Here is a 19,886-nt window from a genome sequence, read left to right as displayed (position 1 = left end):
AGTTAAAAGTCTGAAATGTGTATAACACTGGACTAAGTATAAAAGTGTCTTTGTTAGATGCTCTGAGTTAACAAGTATGTTACCTAATTAACCTTTTGTGACCAATTATTGTTAACAGGTGAGGGTGCATGATTACTATAAATATAGGTAGCATAGGCACAAGTTTCTCATTTCTGAATGTAAGGGAGCAAAAAATGGCAAAATACGCTCAGTTAAGCAAAAAAAAAAAAAAGAAGACAGTCTGTAATTACTTTAAGAAACGAAGGTCAATCTTTAACACAAATCGCAAGAACTTTGCAAGTGTCTAACTGCTGTGGCCAAGACCATCAAACGATTTGAAGAAACTGGCACTCATGAGGACCGAACAAGGTCAGACAGGCCAAGAGTGACCTCAGAATCAGAGAACAAGTTCATTCTTATCACAAGTCTGTGAAACCAGCGATTAACTGCCCCTGAAATACAAGCTCAGCTAAATATTAGTAGAACATTTCAACAACTGTTCAGAGGAGATTGAGTGAATCTTGCCTAACTGAAAGAATTGCTGCAAAGAAACCATTGTTAAGAGTGCAGAATAAGAGGAAGAGACTTTCCTGGGCCAAAAAACACAGAAACTGGATGTCTGAGGAGTGGAAGTCGGTCTTATGGACCAATGAGTCAAAATTTGAAGTATTTGGGTCCAACCGCTGAGTATTTGTAAGACGCAGAGAGGGTGAGCGCATGAGTTCTGCATGTGTGGTTCCCACTGTCAAGCATGGAGGAGGCAGTGTCATGGTCTGGGGTTGCTTTGCTGGTGACAGAGTTGGTGATCTTTACCAAGTCTATGGCAAGCTCAACCAGCATGGCTATCATAGCATACTTTAGAGGCATGCCATTCCATCAGGATTATGGCTAGTTAGGCAGTCCTTCATTCTTCAGCAAGATAGTGACCCGAAACACACCTCAAAGTTGTGCAAGAACTGTCTGGCGAAGAAGGAAAGTGAAGGACAACTCAATCTAATGACCTGACCTGCCCAGCCTCCAGACCTCAATCCCATAGAACTTGTATGGGACGAACTGGACAGAAGAGTCAAAGCAAAGTTACCCACAATTGCTGCAGAAGAGAGAAGACATGTCGGGTAATTTCCTGCTGAAACTTGTTAACCGAATGCCTCGTGTTTGTGAGGCTGTTATTAAGGCAAAAGGTGGCTATTTTGAGGAATCCAAGATTTGGAGACAATTTTCTGCAACACTGCTTTGATACTCCTCATGTTTTGTTTTGTATATTGTAACATGTGTTTTCATTTTCAAGTATTTACAGAAACGTATACGACGTAAAACATTGTCAATTATGAAAAAAAAACCTAGGTGTCCAGCAAGTGTGAGACGGTAAAGTGCAAGATATTTGTCATTTGTAGCAAATACTTAACATCTGATTTTTGTATCCGAATACATGTCAAAAAATATTTGTTTGAATATTCAGATATTTGTCCAGCACTAATATATTGTATAAACACGATTATCTGCAAAATAACCAACACTGAGTGCAAGACACTAGCGAGTGGCAGAATTCCAGTTTCAGGTGAAACTAGAACAATTGCCTCACGTGTTACCAACACAATGATAAACACACTAAGCCTGCTTGATTCCTGTTTTTCAACTAAGTAAAAAGTAAGTACAGTATAGCTAATTTGTGCATCCCAAAACATTTACAACCAAACTTTGTTCTGACAGCTTATGGAAAGCCTGTTACTTAAGCAGCACATGTCAGACTGCAGTGACATTAAAATAGAGCTATTCTTCATTACTACAAAGTGCTCTGTGAAGCCAAGCCTAAATGAAGTGAGACAACAGTAACCAGGCTTCCAGTAGAAAACATGCATTTATCTTCTGTGCCTCTCTATTTAATAGATTTGAAGAGCCAATACGATTTTAGATGCACTACAATATATAAAACACTAGCTTTCCACACTCAAAAGCTTCTTCGGAAGCAAGTGGAAATCTTAAAAAACGGATGTTGCTTACAGTGGTATATCTTAATATATTCCCTAACACATGGAATAACTTCAGGCAACACACAGGCCCATACAGTTTTCATCAACTGTGAACCTGTGAAGACAGTTAACTAGCCTTCCTAATCAGATTCCAGAATGTATGCAAGTTCTGTTAATGGAATGACTACAATATCCTGTTTCAATGTTGGAGAAGCGTTTTTAAAAAATAAAATGCAGTTTGCTTAATATTTATGAAAAAGGTCAACATTTATTTATAAAATGTTTTTTTCTGTTTACAAACGAATGCTGGTTTTCAACAATACATTTTTAAAAAATTGGCGAAAAAATTAAATCTACAAACAGTTTGTGGTTAAATGTGTAGTTCTAACTTTTCCATTCAAAAGAAAAGCAAAATGCCACAGTAAATTACTGCAGAGACCGGTAACACTGAAAACCATTTGTTAAAGAAAAAAAGACGTCAGTCTAACATTTCAAATAAACGACATGCCCATGAATTCAGATGAACTGCAGGAAAGCTCTGGAGGAAAAGAGAACACAGAATATTCACCTATTGTCATTAACATCCCTCAGGCTCCCTGAGTGAATCAGGTGATCAGAGAGAAGTAAAGAATACATAAAGAAAATGGTCAAAAGAACAGGACTAAAGGAATCTAAAACCCTCCTTGATACCTACTATTGTACACTTGAAACCTGTTCCCATATGTACACAATAACTGTGCATGTGTAAAAAAAAAAAAATCAGTATTGCATTTTACATGGGATGTGGGAGAGTAATACTGAAACTGGAAAAGTTACATGGATCAAATTCTCTGATACTAAAATGCAATTCACTTATGACTATCAGCTTATATAAGTACACATATATAAATTCAATATTAAGTGTTTATAGACAAGTACCTATGCTTTTAACTGTATAAAATCATAGTATCGTTGTATTGGGTCTATTACTAATAGAAGGAGTTTGGTTTAGATAAAGCTTAAAAGTTCTACAATTGCCTAAAAGTAACTGGCACTATAAAAAGAGCAGCTTTTTCTTTTTAAATGCTAAAGGAATTCAAACATTTCTACTACATTCTATTATGGCCTACCTTTGTTGAGGGTGTGAACCCAATTTCTCCAGCCTCTGCAACACTAGACATTCCCCCACTGAAAATACTATGAAATGTACTTGTTTAAGATGAGCGTTACACCAGAAGAACTACGCAAATAACGGAGAGTATGAAATGTTTAAAAAAGAAATGGAGAATGTGTTATGAAGGGTACAGAGAACAGCACAAAAGGATCACAGACATTCTTTTAATGCAGTATTATCTGTTTTCAAAGAAATACACCAAATAAGCAGCCAAAGTAGTTTGAGGCAACACACTGTAGGTAAAACCAAATTGCAAATGGAAGCCAAGAACAACAGGAAGCCAGGGTCTCCAGTTTGAACACCTATGCTACTCAGCCACAAGCAAACAAACCTTACACAGCTACAACAAACTACAGCTCTGGACGACATACCACTTCTAAAACCAACCTAACTTCCAAATCACTGAGTTTCCATCAAGACCATTCACCGCTTGAATTGTGCTTTAATCACCGCTTTTCCATCTCTGACAATTTGTGAAACCTCTACCTTTAAATCAGTCCGATTGTGCTGAAAGGGAAACATTGTATTTACTTCTATGTGCTTACACTACTCACTCTAAAAATGTATGTTACAGGGCAAAAATCTAAATTATTTATTTAAACAGAAATGAAGCAAAAAACCCCAAATAAATAAATAAACTATTTACAACATTGCCAGCCTCATACTGTGGTAAAGTAAACAACACACACACACACACTCACCTCTTGTCCTGTTTCGCTCCGCCACCTCCACGGATTGTAACTGTCTGGCTGTTCTGATAAAATCCACTGCCTGGGCGGCTTATGTTGGGGTGTGTTGGAGAAGCAACTGGAGGCTGGCCAGGGCGGATAGGTTTGGCTGGACAAAAAAAAAAGTAAAGAAATAAAGATCACTTACTATGCAACTGTCTACAAAGTCCAAGGGTACCCATAACAATCACATAGAAGCACTCTGATTGAATTTGAAAGTTAAGACAAGAGATTATATGAAAAAATAGTCTCTGTTTAGTCATCAAGACAAGCAACTAAAGTAAACAAGCAGTTTAACCCCTTCCAGCACCTAAAGTATCTATTAAGGTACTTCAGACACATATAGGCTCCGCCAACTATTTTAAAAACGTTAGTTTCCTTCATTCATATGAGTAAATGCAAGACTGATCACCGCTGATTTACAAGCAATAAAACATTGAAACACATTGCACACCTATCTGAGCAGAGTGCCCCCTCCTGGCCATGTTCTTCGCCCGCACCGCCTCCTTGATGCGATCCACTTCCAGCTGATAGCGTTTGCGGTCCCGGGCGGCGTTCTCTTTCGCTTCCTTTAACGCAGACTCCAAGGCCTTGACTCTCTCAGCTGTAGCCCGAAGACGTTTCTCCAGTTTAGGAAGCTCACAGCGCAGATCTGCATTGTCACGTACCAGCTGAAGGGGTTCAAGCATCACAAAACAGGTTTGAAAATTAAATCACTCAGTTCACTTCAGATCAACATGCTGCTCCTGACAACCGTGGGCCATTTGCCTTTGTTCAATCCATAATTGTAGCTTAATCCTAATATCCTATTTTCAAGTCATTTTTAAACTAAACTATTTGTAGGCATGCCCTTCAGATTAGATAAAAGCACAAGAGATTCGTGTATGTCTTAAATCAGTTCAGCCCCACTAGTACAGTTCAAATGATACAGATGCAACGACTGGACTATGCACAGCAGCCCAAGCTGTTGTTCTTTTACCTGTTTGTGGACTTTTGTGAGCTGTTCAAGGTTGTTCTCAAGAAAGGATATTTTCTGCTTCTGTGCAGCACTGCCCCCAGTGTCATCAGAGTCCATCTCAGCACTCTGCAAAAAGAAGCCCTGGTTATGGCACTGCATAATCCTAATATACCCCCACAACAAACCTCAACCAGTACAAAACAGAGAGACAGGAGGGTAACAGGCAAGAAAAACACATGATTCCATAAAGCAAGCAGGATTATATTGGACTACAGCTGCAATCTGAGGACATTTCCTGGCGCAATAAGTCTTTATTTAGGGAGCAGTAATTTAAAGTGCATGCTTTAAGGGCTGACCTTTAACGTTACAGTATTAGAGTCTTGCAGAACAATACCGATCCCGTCATATTACATGTACTGCCCATAATTCAAAATTACATTAATAGTCAATGACCCTGCAATATTATCAATGCGTTTGTATTAGTAAACTCAGTTCCCTAACTGAAAATTAACAAAAAGATGCAAAACAAAGAGCCAGTGTACAATTTGGGCATTTATGAACAGAGAGAAAGACTCATTATACACATTGCAGTTTGACAAAACAGTCTGTACCTTAACTTCTGTTTTAGTAATGTGGTTTCAGACTGGCGCAAACACTAACTCTGCAAGTGTAAATATGGAAGACCAAATGGGTTGGTTGTCAGAAGCTCATTGATCCCAGAATCTCATCAAGCAGCTTCTTGAAGGATCACAGGGTTTCAGCTTCAACAACATTACTGGAAAGTTGGTTCCAGATTCACACAATTCTCTGTGAAAAAAAGAGTGTCTCCTATTTCCTATTATGAATGCCCCTTTATCTGATCTCCATTTGTGACCACTCGTCCTTGTTTCTTTTTTCAGGTCGAAAAAGTCCCCTCGGTCGACATTCTCAATACCCTTTAGAATTTTGAATACTTGAATCAGATTGTACCGTAGTCTTCTTTGTTCAAGACAGAACAAATTCTTTTAGCCTGTCTGCATGTCAGCTTACAGCTTCTGCACTCATTTACAACAAACAGCAAAGACAATACAGCATGCACTGCACCTTCCCACAATAAATGCAGGCATTTATCATCCCTACAAGATGGGGATGCCAGAAGGAAACTCTCTCAAGTGTTAAAATAGCACCCAACTGCACACTGGCTTCAACAGAAGCAGATGCATTTGGCAGGCAAAAAACCCTTACCTTCTTGACTCTGGTAGCCAAATCTTGAACAAACAACTTCCGAAGATTGTGAAGAGTCTGAAGTTCCTTTGCCTAGAAAATAAAATGTGGAATATGTCTCAATGCAAAACCAAACAAGGACAAAAAGATCATTGAATAACCGAAGATATACTTACAACAGTCTCTTCAAGGCCCTTAAGATCCTGTCTTGCCTGTTCTCTCCTGTCCTGCATAATCCTATAACAAGGAACAGAGATGAACAAATGTGTCAGTAACATCTGCTGCCATGGCTGTAAATTCATGTGTTATGTCAAAAAAAAAAAAAAGAGAAAGAATTCAGGATTTTCATTATTGAAAACCAGTACAGTATCTGGCATGGAAAGCTGGGGTTATGTTGTTTAGGTTTGGTGGGCTAAACAGGATTTTTTAAGAACATTCCTCAAAGTGTTTTTGTGCACTGAATATCAATCAAAAACTCGAGACTTTGCTAAAGCTACACATGTTCCTTTGCCTGTAGATGAAACGCACGTGAGTTCATGCAGCTTGCGGCTCTTCTCCTGGTCAGTGGTCTTGAGCTTCTCGTGTTCAACACGGAGGCGCTCCTGCTCCAGCATGATCTTCTGGTTCAGGCTGAAAAAGACAAAACAAGGACGTGTAAAATACAGGGGATGCACCAATTCAATATTACACACACCCCAAACGTAGCGCAGCCTTCAGTACGATGCACTTGTATGTATCCTTTGCATACAACTGCAAATTGAACCTTATATAAATAACATGAATATCACAGAATTTTGACCCGTTATGACGATAACCGTTAAGTTTTAATGCGTCCACAATAAAAGCAAAGCACACAATTTAGAATCGCAGTCAAGACTACCTCTTAGCTGGTTTCAAGTTTCAAATGGTTCTAAGGACACTATAGTGTGGATGCTAACTGTATTAAGCACTTTTAAAGTGGTTTAGAGTCACTAGTGTGGTTTGCAATGCAAAGTGTGGACAAGGCCGGAGAGACTCACTCCTGGAACTCCGTGATGAGCTTCTCCTTCTTGTCCAGCTCATCTCGAAGGTTGCTGATCTGTTTCTGGTGAGCCTCGCGATGGCTATGAATCTGCTTCTCTACAGCTTCCTGTGAACACAGGGAAATACACAAAACTGCCTGAGGAACTTGAACAGTATTCTTCTTCAGTCCCCCTATTAATGTGATCCTAACAAAAACCCTACAACTTTAAAATCAGAAAAGCATTAAACATACCCTGTACTATTGCAAGTGCTCATATGTGAAATATTTAACACAATGGAATAACCCTACTCAAAACCATGGAGAAACACAGAGTCCATGCTAAAATCTTTATATTTTAAAAGCAGCTAATTAGTCAAAACTTCTGAATTGTACCATTTTCCATGTTTAATAAGACTATTAATTTTTGTCTCCTTAAACTTTTTTTTTTTTTTAGCCGTACCTTGACTTCATTGGCAGTCTGAATCTCACTCTCTTTCTCCATCGCTTGAACTTTCTCTGGAAACAGAAATATTATCTTATTAGGTATCATACCTGGTACCCACCACTAGGAGGCTCCAAATGATAATTTAAAAGCCAGAAGGAGAACTTCCACAAGTATATAAAACTCCTACATACCAACACACCATGAAAGTACAATTGTGTAGCTGGGTTTTTAAAACATAGCACTGAATATCTATTTCAGCAGTAGGATAGGCAAATAAGTTTTCAATTGAGAACCATTATTAGTACAATATTTCAAAATGGCTACAGTAGTGAAGTGTGACTTTTTTAATTAGTTGCAAATGTAAAAAAAAAAAGGGGGTAAGGGTCCTACAAAATCGGATTACACGGCAGAACACCCAATGGCTATATTGATTCCACTGCTTTATTTTACTAACTCATACATACATAGTGTTGCAATGGTTGTCAAAACAATTCAAACGTCCTGGGTCAAAGTAATTTCACTCCCCAGTCACTGAACTGTCTTCAGAGACAAACTCTATGTATTACTTCTGGAGCAATCCCTTAGCCAATATAGCATTTGTTGCCAACAGTTCATGGTTCTCAATAACAAATGGTTACTTGATATCTTAAATATAGGTGCTAAAAAGGTACTATCGGCCTCCTCCCTCATTCCTAACTGAACATCTGTGGCTGACTCCATCCTGCCACTGCACATAACCCTGTTATGAGAACACATACCCTGCGCATTGATCTTCACCAGCTCTTCATTGAGAGAGTCCACAGTTTCTTCCAGCTGTCTCTTCTTCTGTTCTGTATTCTGGAGGTACTCCGACAAGGACTTGATCTTAGCCTCATGCTGTAACAAAACACAACAGTACTTGTAAAGAATCCCTATTATATCCAACAGGGTATAAAAACACTTGTGAACCCGAGTGACCAATAGAAACCTTTGTGTTGACTCCGATTAAATACATTCAAAACACAATGGGCTACAAGTATAATCCTTAATTCAATAAATCACTTTTGTTGCTTTCAGTGGAAGTTGGTTTATTTGTTGTCTGCACGTACTTGAGAGATGCGCAGTTGACAGGCTGCCAGCTCGCCTTCGTTTTCATCGATTTTCTTGTTGCTCTCAGCCTGGGTGCTCTCCAGCTGCTTGCAGCGTTTCACCATCGTTTTCACTTCTGATTTCATTTTACTGATATACAGACGAGCCACAGTGAACTCCTCATCGATCAGGCCACTGCCTTCGTGTTGCTGTAAATAAACAGTTACATCATTAAAAAACGCATGAAGACAGGAACACTTCGTACAAATCAGACAGTAACCCAAAACAACCCAAAAGTGAATCACAGCATGAAAAAAGTACCTTGATATCATTGCTTCCAACTGCAATTCCTATTTCTGCCAGGTCTTTGAGCAGGGATGACATCATTTCTGTGACTCTCTTCTTTTGGTGATTAGTTGTCATTTTCAATTTCTGAAGCTCAGAGTCGATGGAGGCCAGGAGAGTCTACCAAAGAAACAATTAATAAAACAGGCCGTTAAACAAACTAGAGCTATTAAGAGCATTAAATCCCTTGTTCTAATGGGCGCTATAAACACTGGCTACTTACAAGCTGACCAGGCTAATAACCAGGGATACATCTGTTAAAAGAGCAGAACTATTGCTCATTCTTATTTTGTATTGACTTGTTTTTTATAGATTTTTTCCTCCGCTGTCCTCACCGACTTGTGGTTGAGCTCGTCACTCAGCATCTCAAACTCCTTGGTCTTGTCCTCCACCTCCTGGGATTTCTGGTCGTAGTTGACAGCCAGCTCCTCCAGGGCCTGCAGCACTTCCTTCACCTCCTCTTTGGAGGCCTCGTTCTCAGCCTGCAGCCGGTTCAGCTCTGCCTGCATGTTGTCATGGTCACGCCTTGAAGTGCCCAGAAGCTGCACACAAAACAATTTCATTATTCTTATTTAGTCAGTTGGTTGCTATCCAATGTCTTTATTTATTTATTCACATCAATTGAAGGTTTCCAAATGCTGCAAAGGTAAACTGCTGCTTCCTTGTAGGGCACATGTCCCAACTGCAGAAAGACCACATGAAGTGATTATTTACCAGGAAGTAGCAGCAGCAACAATAATGTGTTATCAACATCATGATCTCTGAAATATATTCAGGTATAAAATGATCTTGAAATATTAAGTGATTATATTGCTAGTGCCAAATTAGTCAGCACTCATTTGTTTTACAAGCAGCTAACTCACCTCTTCCTGGTCCAGCATCTGCTGTTTCAGCTTCTCTGCCAACTGGCTCTGCTGGTTGATTTCATCATCCTGCAGATAAATAATTATTTTCTCTATCGATAGAGTTCAAACAGTCAAAACAGTATCAATAGCAATCAATGTAATCCTTCTCAGGATCCTAAAACTATATATCTATTCAAATGCATATCATCTAAATTCCATTTTATTACAACTTGTACGTCAGTAGAGCAATTTAAAATCAACAGCCAATTAAAAAGGGAATGGCATTAAAAGGACAGGACTCTTGTACGAAGGTCTTTATGCAGGCAGGCTAGTCTACCTTGTCGTCAAGTTGCTTGTAGAGTTTTGCTATCTCTGCGTCGCACTTCTCTCTCTCTGCATCAGAGAGCTTCACTCCTGGGACCCCTGGAGTGGGAGCTGGTTTGTCGTTGTTGGTGACACTATCCAGGGCAAGAACTTCAGCATTGGCTTTCTCCTTATCAAATTGCTCATCCACAGGCACGCTTTCACCTGACAATTGAAACACACAAGTAAACAAGAATACAGACTTGATTTTGTTAAGGTTGCATGTAAAAAAGAGAATACGTTCTGCTTAAAAATAAACAACGAGGAAAAGACAGGTACTAACGAGCGTTTCTACTTTAATAGTAGAGCCATTCTAGGAGATTGTTACACTGCCAAATCAATATCAGATCAATGGCAATCCTAAGATTCGTGATAATGGTTATATCCCAATACACTGCAGTCTGATCAAAAAAATCTTAGTCCTGTGTAATCAATCTACACCAGCTCAAATAATTCAGGGTTTTCAGGGATGTGCATCTTAATTCTATATTGAAATAAAGCCTTACTATTATCCAGCGAAATATTCAAAATGACAGTCTGTGCTCGGAGAAAAGGGTCCCAATTGTAAACAATCTTTGTTAACGCAAACTCACCATTGCGCCACCTGTTGAGTTCATTCTCAAGCCACGTTATGGTGTTGCGCAACGTCTTGTTCTTTTCCTTTTCTCTTTCATATTTCTTCTTCCACTGCTCTGCTGTGAGCTCCACGTTAACACATACCGTGTTCTTAATGGTCTTAGCTCTTTAGGAATAACATTATAACATCATTATAAGAACAGTTAACATCAGCAACATCCTTACTGTGATAAAGAGCAATTACAAAAAAAAAAAAAAAAAGCAATTCTAACTAGAAAGCTGTTGAACTATACACACACCTTTTACTATGTGAAATACCATTTTTATAACTGATGGATTTTAGTGAACAACAACTTAATTTGCTGATAGAATGAATAAGAAACAAAGTTTGTTTTGTTTAGTGACCAAAAGTATATAGCTTATATAAAACTGGTACATGGTTTCCCCCAAAAATCATTATACTCCTCAATGCCAGTGTCCATAAGTAGATAATTGGTTTACTGTTATTACTTTAATATACAGTTCTTCACTTACCTTTGACCAAACATGAGTGTAGACTTGGTTTCAGGTTCGTTGTATGAAGATGGTGAGCAGCAGATTACAATGGTGGTTCTACAGTTACCCCCAAGAGAATCCTGAAGAATTCTTGTCATTTTACTGTCTCTGTAGGGAATATATGTCTGGAGGAAACACAATGACACAAATTAGTAAAGAACACACAAGTTAACAAAAACTAGTTAGCCGACACAATCTAAAAAGAAGAAACCTGAACTAAGGGGCGACATCAGCTTTTAAACACGTATTCCATCACTGTGTAGCGAACACCTGACATCTTCGCGAGAGAGAGGCCCAATACAAACCAATACCCCAATCCGTCAAGAGTCTGCATTCTATACTGAAAGCAACATGTCCTGTAATACTAACTCAGATTGTACAAGTGTTGCCAGTGGGTAATACTCTTAACGAGAAATACTTACAGTGCCTTCCGCGAGGGCAGAGATGACATTTCCAAGCGACGACAAAGACTTGTTGATGTTTTTTGCTTCGTCCAGCACTGCTCCTTCTGCTCCAGTTTTACTGACCTACTCACAAACACACGCTTGTTACATTACACAAGCGACCAATTACAGGCCCAACAGCATACTTTACATTACAATATGTCAGAATATTACAGGCATCATTGTTACTGAACAGCCCAATGCAATTATTATTTATTTTTCTTTTTTTTTTTAAACATTTAAAAAGGATATCAATCCTTCTAGTTTCCAATTCAAACTGTGTAGATTTATCAGTAACTCCTTCTCTTAAGGTCCCCCTCCCCCTTCCCTTCAGAACACTACACTGGCATCTTGTCCGTTAACTACTGGGGTGAAGAGATGAAAACCAACATCAAAAATAACCTGACATCACAAAATGCTCATTCCTCAGGTGGCTGTTAATAGGTGGTAACAATACACGAATATCACAACATGATACCTCTCACAATAAGCAGGTCACGATAGGGCACTTATCACGATACATGAGATTGTCCTTATGGGCTATCGTTATGATCCATCACAATGATCAAATGACCAATTAATGACAAACTACCTTTAAAATCACAATGTAAAACGAGTTAGGGAAAGTATCTTGTGCTTTTGGTCTTGTATCAGGATACGATATCATGTAAAGAACAGATCACGATTCATTGATACAGAATGAATTGCCACACCCCTAGTTAATAAAAAGCGAATGGAATGGTTACCTTTTCACTACCTGCCAAGTCAACCAGGTACAGTTTTCCACTTAGCTTCTGCTCCGTCTGAGTGTTTTCTTGTTTCACGTTAATAAGGAAGATACTGTGACTTCTGGAGCTGTGCTCATTCATATCTGAGTGATGGTGGGGGGGAGAGAGATTAGAATATTTAGGGGGATCTGTTTTTAAATATTAATTCTTTATTGTAGTCATTCTTACTGGAACTACCTTGTGGGGACTATTACTATACCTGCTTTTTAATTGTGTACACTGGCAGTCAAAATGATGGAGTCACAAGCCGTGAAACAGAATGACTGGAGATTGGACATTTGCTGCCCCTTTTATCCCCACCCTTTCTTGGCAGCCCTGAATAGCTAATCATTTCCTCTTTAAAACAGGCATGGGATGAATTGATCTGGGGCTGTAACATCCCTTTGATCACTAAATATCTTGGTATAAAAATAAGGTAAAATATTTTAATTAAATACTTTCCACAGGTGCAGTAGTGCCCCAAATATTACCAAAATTACTGCAAATGTCTGTGGGAGATTTTACCCCAAAATAGGTTTCTGCAATCGTGCAGGGATGGGAATAAGACACCCATTCCAGGTTTTACCACACGTTGATTAGCCACACCATGTCACAAGCTCAGGGGTCTGCTGTTAACCCAGGAATGTATCAAGCTGCTATGCAATGGGAGTCTTGTTTCCATCCCTGCAGTTACTGCCAAGATTGTCACCACACTGAATTTTGTGCCAGTTTTGCAATTTTTTTTAGCTGCAATTATTAATCCATGCTTCAGACTGTCTTCAAGAAACCCACAATGAAACCAGTATCTTATAATATTGCAAACGGAAGTTACCAAAAGACACTTACTTGTTACTGCTACATGCCTGTTGGATTTTCCTTCATCAATGGTATCCATAACCTCATCTGGGCTACAGACAAACCGTTCAGTGCATCCCTACAGAAAAATACACACGCTCAGCTTCCAAGCAAAACAGACCTTTAGACAGATGCAATTCCTCACTGGACAGTTGATTTAAGACACCGTCATTGTGGAAAGGCTGGGGCCCTGCACCTCTAAATAGTGGGTTGGTGTTGTTTTGTTGGATTGTAAAATTAAGTTTGCGCTAGATATTCAGGGCAGGGGGTTAGAATATTGCCTAATTGATTATCAATTCAGCCTGGCCACACACCTTTAAAAAGGAGCCAAAAAGCCAGTCCTTTGTTCATGGTTCTCAGTTTGTTGTTCATTGTTAGCACCAGGGTGAGCAAACAAAGCAACCACTCATGATCACAGTGTGTGTTAACCGGGATCCGAGTGCTTAGAAAGAAGGATTCACTGTAGAGGCTTTGAACCCCTCCCAAGTACAGAGTTTGTGTCAGGGAGAAGGTTCCTGGAGCAGGACCTCCCTTATAGTGGGAGCAGCGCTCAACGGGTGTTTGGTCTCGCCGTTTTACCCACTTTGTTTTGTTTTGCATTATTATTTTCAGTTGCACTGTTTGTTTTTGTCCTCCATGACTACCATTGCTGGTACCCTAGTGGTGGCCATCTACCACTGCACCTGAATTTTAAATATTTTAATCAAACCTGGTTGCCTGAACGTTTCAACATCAACCTCTGGGTCTCTCCTGTATCAGCGGATAACCACACAGTAACAAACACCCCTGTTAGTCATACATAACACACACCCGCAACAAATACCCGTTAGTCATACATAACACACACTAACACACACACACCAAAAGGCGCTGCTCCCACCTTGACATACGGAACTCTGTTCTTGTCTTCGTGGACAGCCAAGTTAGTCTTTGAAACTAACAAAAACAAGAAAGATTTGGATTTAATCTGTACATATTTCCATCCCTTGTTTTACAACTACATGATTAGCCTTTTTATATCAATGTTAAATATGATTAAAATCAGTAAGATTTGTGAATCATTGGCACGTTAAAAAAAACCACCAGCAAGGTGGTACTGCAAGTTAACTACTGTTTTGCAATGAAAATGTAGTAATGCACAGAAGAAATGTAAATGAACAAATAGTTTGGGTAGCAAATAGTCAAGGTTAAATGATCATATATTGAACTGAGTTAAGGCTTTTAGAAAACTATGACCCATTGTTGAAAGTGACACAATGGATTATATTTTCACTGTCAGCTTAGTCAGCCAATAAACGTACCGTTAAACAAAATTCTAGACATGACCTAGATTCCAAAATCCTCAATAAATTCTGCCAAGGAATGTAGGAAAGTAAACTTATGACAAATGAATTCAGGTATTTGCTCCAGTATATCCCCTATCAGTTTATCAGGACAGTTAGCATACCGTCATTAAAACTGCAATTGTTTATTATAATTCGAAGAAAACGCATTCACCACTTTATTAGCAATTCAACTTCATAGAAATGTTGAGGAAGAAAAAACAGAAACAAGCAGGTCACCAGTCAGAGGGGATGCTCAATAAATGCAGAAATGAGGGCAGCTCCAAAACATGCCGAGCTGCAGGAAATTTATGGGCGGCAAGATTAAACATGGCTTTCACACAGGAAAAAAAAACAAAATCTGGGATCGCAAAACACAAACTGTCCTTCGGTCTGCACAGAACAAGAGAAGCAGTAAACAATGATGAAAGTTCAAGAGAAAAGGATTAGTTTTGCACAGTCTACTGATTTTATTGATCACCTCCACCCTTTTCCTACACACACGCCTTGTGCAGTAGAAGTTTTTATTTCTCAAACTCACCATCCAAAAGGTCCCTAATCTTGTCCATATAAATTTCAAAATATGAAACCTGCAAAAAAACAAACAACAAAACCAATCAGTTAACATGCATTTATACAGCATCCAGGGAAACCACTGTGTCTCTTGCAGCATCACACAGAGCAAACATTTTCCGACTTGCTGGGAAAGCTGCGTCTCAAATCATAACAAAGCACAATCTGCTTTAAAGTGTCCAGTATGCAGTATGTGGATGAACCATCAAATCCAAATTACACAGGAACCAATTCAGTGATGGATATTACAGTAGCATTGTAAATTTCTTTACAGTAGCATTGTAAGCTTCAGAGATTCCAGGTTTTACTGTGACCCTAAACTAGGTGTGCTTTACTGCCCTATGGTGGGAGTAATTAAACTGCGATGTAATAGGAGTCTTATTCCCACTCTTCAATACTCTAAATCCATGGTCCTTTCTAGTTTGTGAAAGAGACCAAACTTAAGGGTTCAAATGACTTCCTAAACAGATGCATGAAACGAAGTCAGAACAGTTTGAGAGGGGTGTATGTAGAGCAAAAAATGAACACCCTTTCAACAAACAAACATACCTTAATATGAAACTCCAAGTTTTCATCCATGGAATAAATATAATTAAAAATGTCTTGTACTATTCTTGGAATAATACCCATTCCGTCCGAATCATGGAGGATCCCCTGAAATAAGAGATGCAATGTGAAAGGTAGAGTACATCATGGTATACATATTTCTTGGCCATTCAAACCAGTATCATTTTGTTATTCAATATTATTTGCAGGGCATAAAGGTTAAATAGCACTTAAAACTTAATCAAAAACAGTAGCTGAAGCTGGTTTAAAAAAAACCCCAAAAAACACATTTCATATCTCAACATCACTTATCATACTACTTGTATTTCCCGGGAACTTAAGCCATAAAATGATATAATAACTATGAACCACACAGCTGTAATCAGTATGAAAAGCTTAAAACAGGTCAAACTGGTATTACAATAGGGTAACAGACACCAGCTTTTAAACATGACGCAACACCAGCACCTTAACCTATGCCACGGAAGCTTTGCCTTTAAGTTATTGGCACTGACACATCCATATGATACCTAAAGTAATCTTATCCCATTTACCAATGTCATCCCATGAAGAGAGTCCTGCTCGGGTCCAATTTTTATGACCTGCTTCCAACCCGGACCCGCTACTGCAGGAACCGACCCGAACCAGCAACCTGCTGCAACACCGTCTTCTTACCCGCGACCCGACCCACTTTTAACAAGACCTGCAAACCTGCAAGGTGTCTGTCCTTTAACTACTGTCTGCATCAACTGACTCTCACATTCACACACAGATATCTCTACCATTCTCCACGGACTGAGTTAACACAATAGGCTATACAGCGTGGTAGCTTTCTCTAGTGGTCTGCATTTATTTTAACATTGTAATGTATTAACTATCGCTACTTGCTTTACTACAAAATACCTGTCTCTTCCATTTGTGCCACCAGTTGAAAGGGAGCTACACCTGTGCTTTCACAGAGATGATGTACCAGTTTTGTGGCTGTCGTTTACAAAAACATAATGACAGATTTTACAGCAACGAATCAAGTCACATGTTCATTATTTTCATTCGCTAGGATTCCAAAATAATTCCATACTTCTGATTTACCTCCCTAACTACGATCCACCACATGATATTTTGAATATCACCAAGCAAATGTGATAAAAAGATCTTGTGACCTATCAAAAAAGCGAGAACAACACTTGCTTAGTCAGCTGACTCCTCCCTAATCGCCTCCTCCTTTAGTGCTGGAAATACACAAGAACATAAGAAAGTTTACAAACGAGAGGAAGCCATTCGGCCCATCTTGCTCGTTTGGTTGTTAGTAGCTTATTGATCCCAGAATCTCATCAAGCAGCTTCTTGAAGGATCCCAGGACGTCAGCTTCAACAACATTACTGGGGAGTTGATTCCAGACCCTCACAATTCTTTGTGTAAAAAAGTGCCTCCTATTTTCTGTTCTGAATGTCCCTTTGTCTAATCTCCATTTGTGACCCCTGGTCCTTGTTTCATTTTCAGGTCAAAAAAGTCCCTTGGGTTGACATCGTCAATACCTTTTAGAACTTTGAATGCTTGAATTAGGTCGCCGCGTAGTAGTCTTTGTTCAAGACCGAACAGATTCAATTCTTTTAGCCTGTCTGCATATGACATGCCTTTTAAGCCCAGAATAATTCTGGTCGCTCTTCTTTGCACTCTTTCTAGAGCAGCAATATCTTTTTTTATAGCGAGGTGACCAGAACTGCACACAATATTCAAGATGAGGTCTTACTAGTGCATTGTACAGTTTTAACATTACTTCCCTTGATTTAAATTCAACACTTTTCACAATGTATCCGAGCATCTTGTTAGCCTTTTTTATAGCTTCCCCACATTGTCTAGATGAAGACATTTCTGAGTCGTCAAAAACTCCTAGGTCTTTTTCATAGATTCCTTCTCCAATTTCAGCATCTCCCATATGATATTTATAATGCACATTTTTATTTCCTGCATGCAGTACCTTACACTTTTCTCTATTAAATGTCATTTGCCATGTGTCTGCCCAGTTTTTAATGCTGTCTAGATCATTTTGAATGACCTTTGCTTTGCTGCTGCAACAGTGTTTGCCATTCCTCCTATTTTTGTGTCGTCTGCAAATTTAACAAGTTTGCTTACTAAACCAGAATCTAAATCATTAATGTAGATTAGGAATAGCAGAGGACCTAATACTGATCCCTGTGGTACACCGCTGGTTACCACACTCCATTCTGGCACATTTAACTTCTAATACGTTATTTGGGAAAAGGTTACTGGCAAGTACACTGGAAGGGCAGAAAACTTTTTTGGCGATTCACATTTTTTTTTGGACCTGCATCCGAACCGTGAAAAAGTTCACATTCCGACCCGAACCTAACCCACTTTTATGGGTCACCTGCAGGCCCCGCAGGTACCCGAACCGATGCAGGACTCTAGCCCACATCACAATTTTAATGATGCTTTAAAAAAAAAAAAAAGAAAAAAAGCACAGCACTGTCTATTTTGTGTTTAATAGTAGTTATCCGTTATATTAGATAGTACATGGAACATGCACATGCTACATTGGCAGAGCATTAGAAAGTGTACAAAAAAAGTATATTACCTCCATGGTATGTGTTTTACCAGAAGACGTCTGTCCATAAGCAAATATTGTACCGTTGTACCCCTCCAGCACATCTGTTACAAACAAAAAGCACCACCATGCATTAGCACAATCCATAATACAGAGTTAAAAAAACAAAAAACACTGAGATAGCAAGGAACCTGCAAGGATACAGGTATGGTTGGGACAAATTCCTGCACTAGAATGACTGCTGATTAATAGCACGGACTCCTGCACTGGCTATTGTAATGCACAATTACAAAAGCAAATTGAAACCATCTACATTTTTGAAGAATACTTGAAGTCTGATGAAAAAATAAAAGGTGGCTAATTCTATCAGAGGACAAAAGTTATCTTCAGGAGTTAACACAGAGCGCTCAAGAGAAACTTTACTGTTCATGTTTATGTGGATGGTGTCTATAGTTTGCTTTTGCCATCAACTTCTAAAAGGTATGGATCACTAATCAAAGGGCTCCCCTTGTCAATCAACACAGAATAAAGACCTCTCTGAAGTTTATTACCCTTTGAGTTTAAACATTTACTTTAGAAGTACAGCCTTAGCACTGCAGTTTTGAAGAAATAAAAATGCACAACACTTAAACATTTCTATCTGGAGGAATCTCCTTGTCTAAGACGGCATGACCGAACTAGGATATGAGCACTTATTATTTTAATCCATGGATTTAATTTTGTCATCTCAATCTAATGCTTCCAGTTTCAATTCCACTGTGCTAAATGATTTCTCCACTCCAGCAGCAACATTTTATTCCTAGCCAACCAGTATTTAAAAAACTGCCAGTAATACCACTTATTGTTAATATGACTTACCTTTGACAATCTTCTGTGCACATAAATTGTACACTTGTTCTTGTGAAGTATTTGACTGGAACACTCTGTCAAATGCATATGGTTTACCCTGTGTAGAAACAAAAGCAAATATGCATAAATATACATTCTTAAATTTAGTGGCGTGCCGTGTATGTATGCAACACATGCACTGCATGCCCTATAGCTCTCTCTCACACACACACAAAATCTACATAGAAATAGTATTAGGGCTGCATGGAAGGGTACATTTTGACTTTCGAAGGTTCGGAACACGTTACAGGTGTTCAGGCAAAAAGGTTTGCTTCTGGATAACACAAATCAAAAGACTGAATTTTGCACGGAAGTGATATTTAATGTGTGACTTATAGTATTCCTATATTGTCAAACAGTTTCTGTTAACAGGAGAAAAAAAAAAAAGATAGTGTCAATGGCGTCTGATGAACCTTCGAAGGTTTAAAACAACCTTCGACTCTCTGGCAAGCAAACGAACCTTCGAGCACAGACAGCCCTAATTAGTATACTAGTATTCTAGTCTTGGAGACTTTATTTATATATACAGTACCAGTCAAAAGTTTGAGTACACTTGCTGGAAACTAGGGTTTTTTCATAATTTACAATGTTTTAGGTCTTATACATTTCTGTAAATACTTGAAAATGAAAACATGTTACAATATACAAAACAAAACATAAGGTGTATCAAAACAATGTTCAAGAAAATTGTCTCTAAATCTTGGATTCCTCAAA

General features: G+C 38.8%; 1 protein-coding gene across 1 annotated transcript in view; it reads right to left on the bottom strand.

Annotated features, from left to right (window-relative positions):
• Positions 1-19,886, bottom strand: part of LOC121314094 (kinesin-1 heavy chain-like) — a 46,331-nt gene that overhangs the window by 5,076 nt on the left and 21,369 nt on the right. Inside the window, exons 2-25 of the mRNA XM_041246967.1 lie at positions 19,143-19,230; positions 18,315-18,388; positions 15,722-15,826; positions 15,141-15,189; positions 14,158-14,213; positions 13,269-13,356; positions 12,402-12,526; positions 11,635-11,739; positions 11,192-11,337; positions 10,675-10,823; positions 10,056-10,246; positions 9,737-9,805; positions 9,209-9,415; positions 8,850-8,993; positions 8,549-8,737; positions 8,219-8,336; positions 7,476-7,531; positions 7,032-7,141; positions 6,541-6,642; positions 6,189-6,249; positions 6,034-6,105; positions 4,831-4,935; positions 4,306-4,522; positions 3,825-3,960 (exon numbers count right to left, since the gene is read on the bottom strand). Coding sequence (XP_041102901.1) covers positions 3,825-3,960; positions 4,306-4,522; positions 4,831-4,935; positions 6,034-6,105; positions 6,189-6,249; positions 6,541-6,642; positions 7,032-7,141; positions 7,476-7,531; positions 8,219-8,336; positions 8,549-8,737; positions 8,850-8,993; positions 9,209-9,415; positions 9,737-9,805; positions 10,056-10,246; positions 10,675-10,823; positions 11,192-11,337; positions 11,635-11,739; positions 12,402-12,526; positions 13,269-13,356; positions 14,158-14,213; positions 15,141-15,189; positions 15,722-15,826; positions 18,315-18,388; positions 19,143-19,230 — 2,762 coding nt within the window. The remainder of the gene's footprint in view (positions 1-3,824; positions 3,961-4,305; positions 4,523-4,830; positions 4,936-6,033; positions 6,106-6,188; positions 6,250-6,540; positions 6,643-7,031; positions 7,142-7,475; positions 7,532-8,218; positions 8,337-8,548; positions 8,738-8,849; positions 8,994-9,208; positions 9,416-9,736; positions 9,806-10,055; positions 10,247-10,674; positions 10,824-11,191; positions 11,338-11,634; positions 11,740-12,401; positions 12,527-13,268; positions 13,357-14,157; positions 14,214-15,140; positions 15,190-15,721; positions 15,827-18,314; positions 18,389-19,142; positions 19,231-19,886) is intronic.

Source organism: Polyodon spathula, chromosome 4 (assembly GCF_017654505.1).
Source record: "Polyodon spathula isolate WHYD16114869_AA chromosome 4, ASM1765450v1, whole genome shotgun sequence".
NCBI classification, from domain to species: domain Eukaryota; kingdom Metazoa; phylum Chordata; class Actinopteri; order Acipenseriformes; family Polyodontidae; genus Polyodon; species Polyodon spathula.
This window is presented reverse-complemented; position numbering and strand designations above follow the sequence as displayed.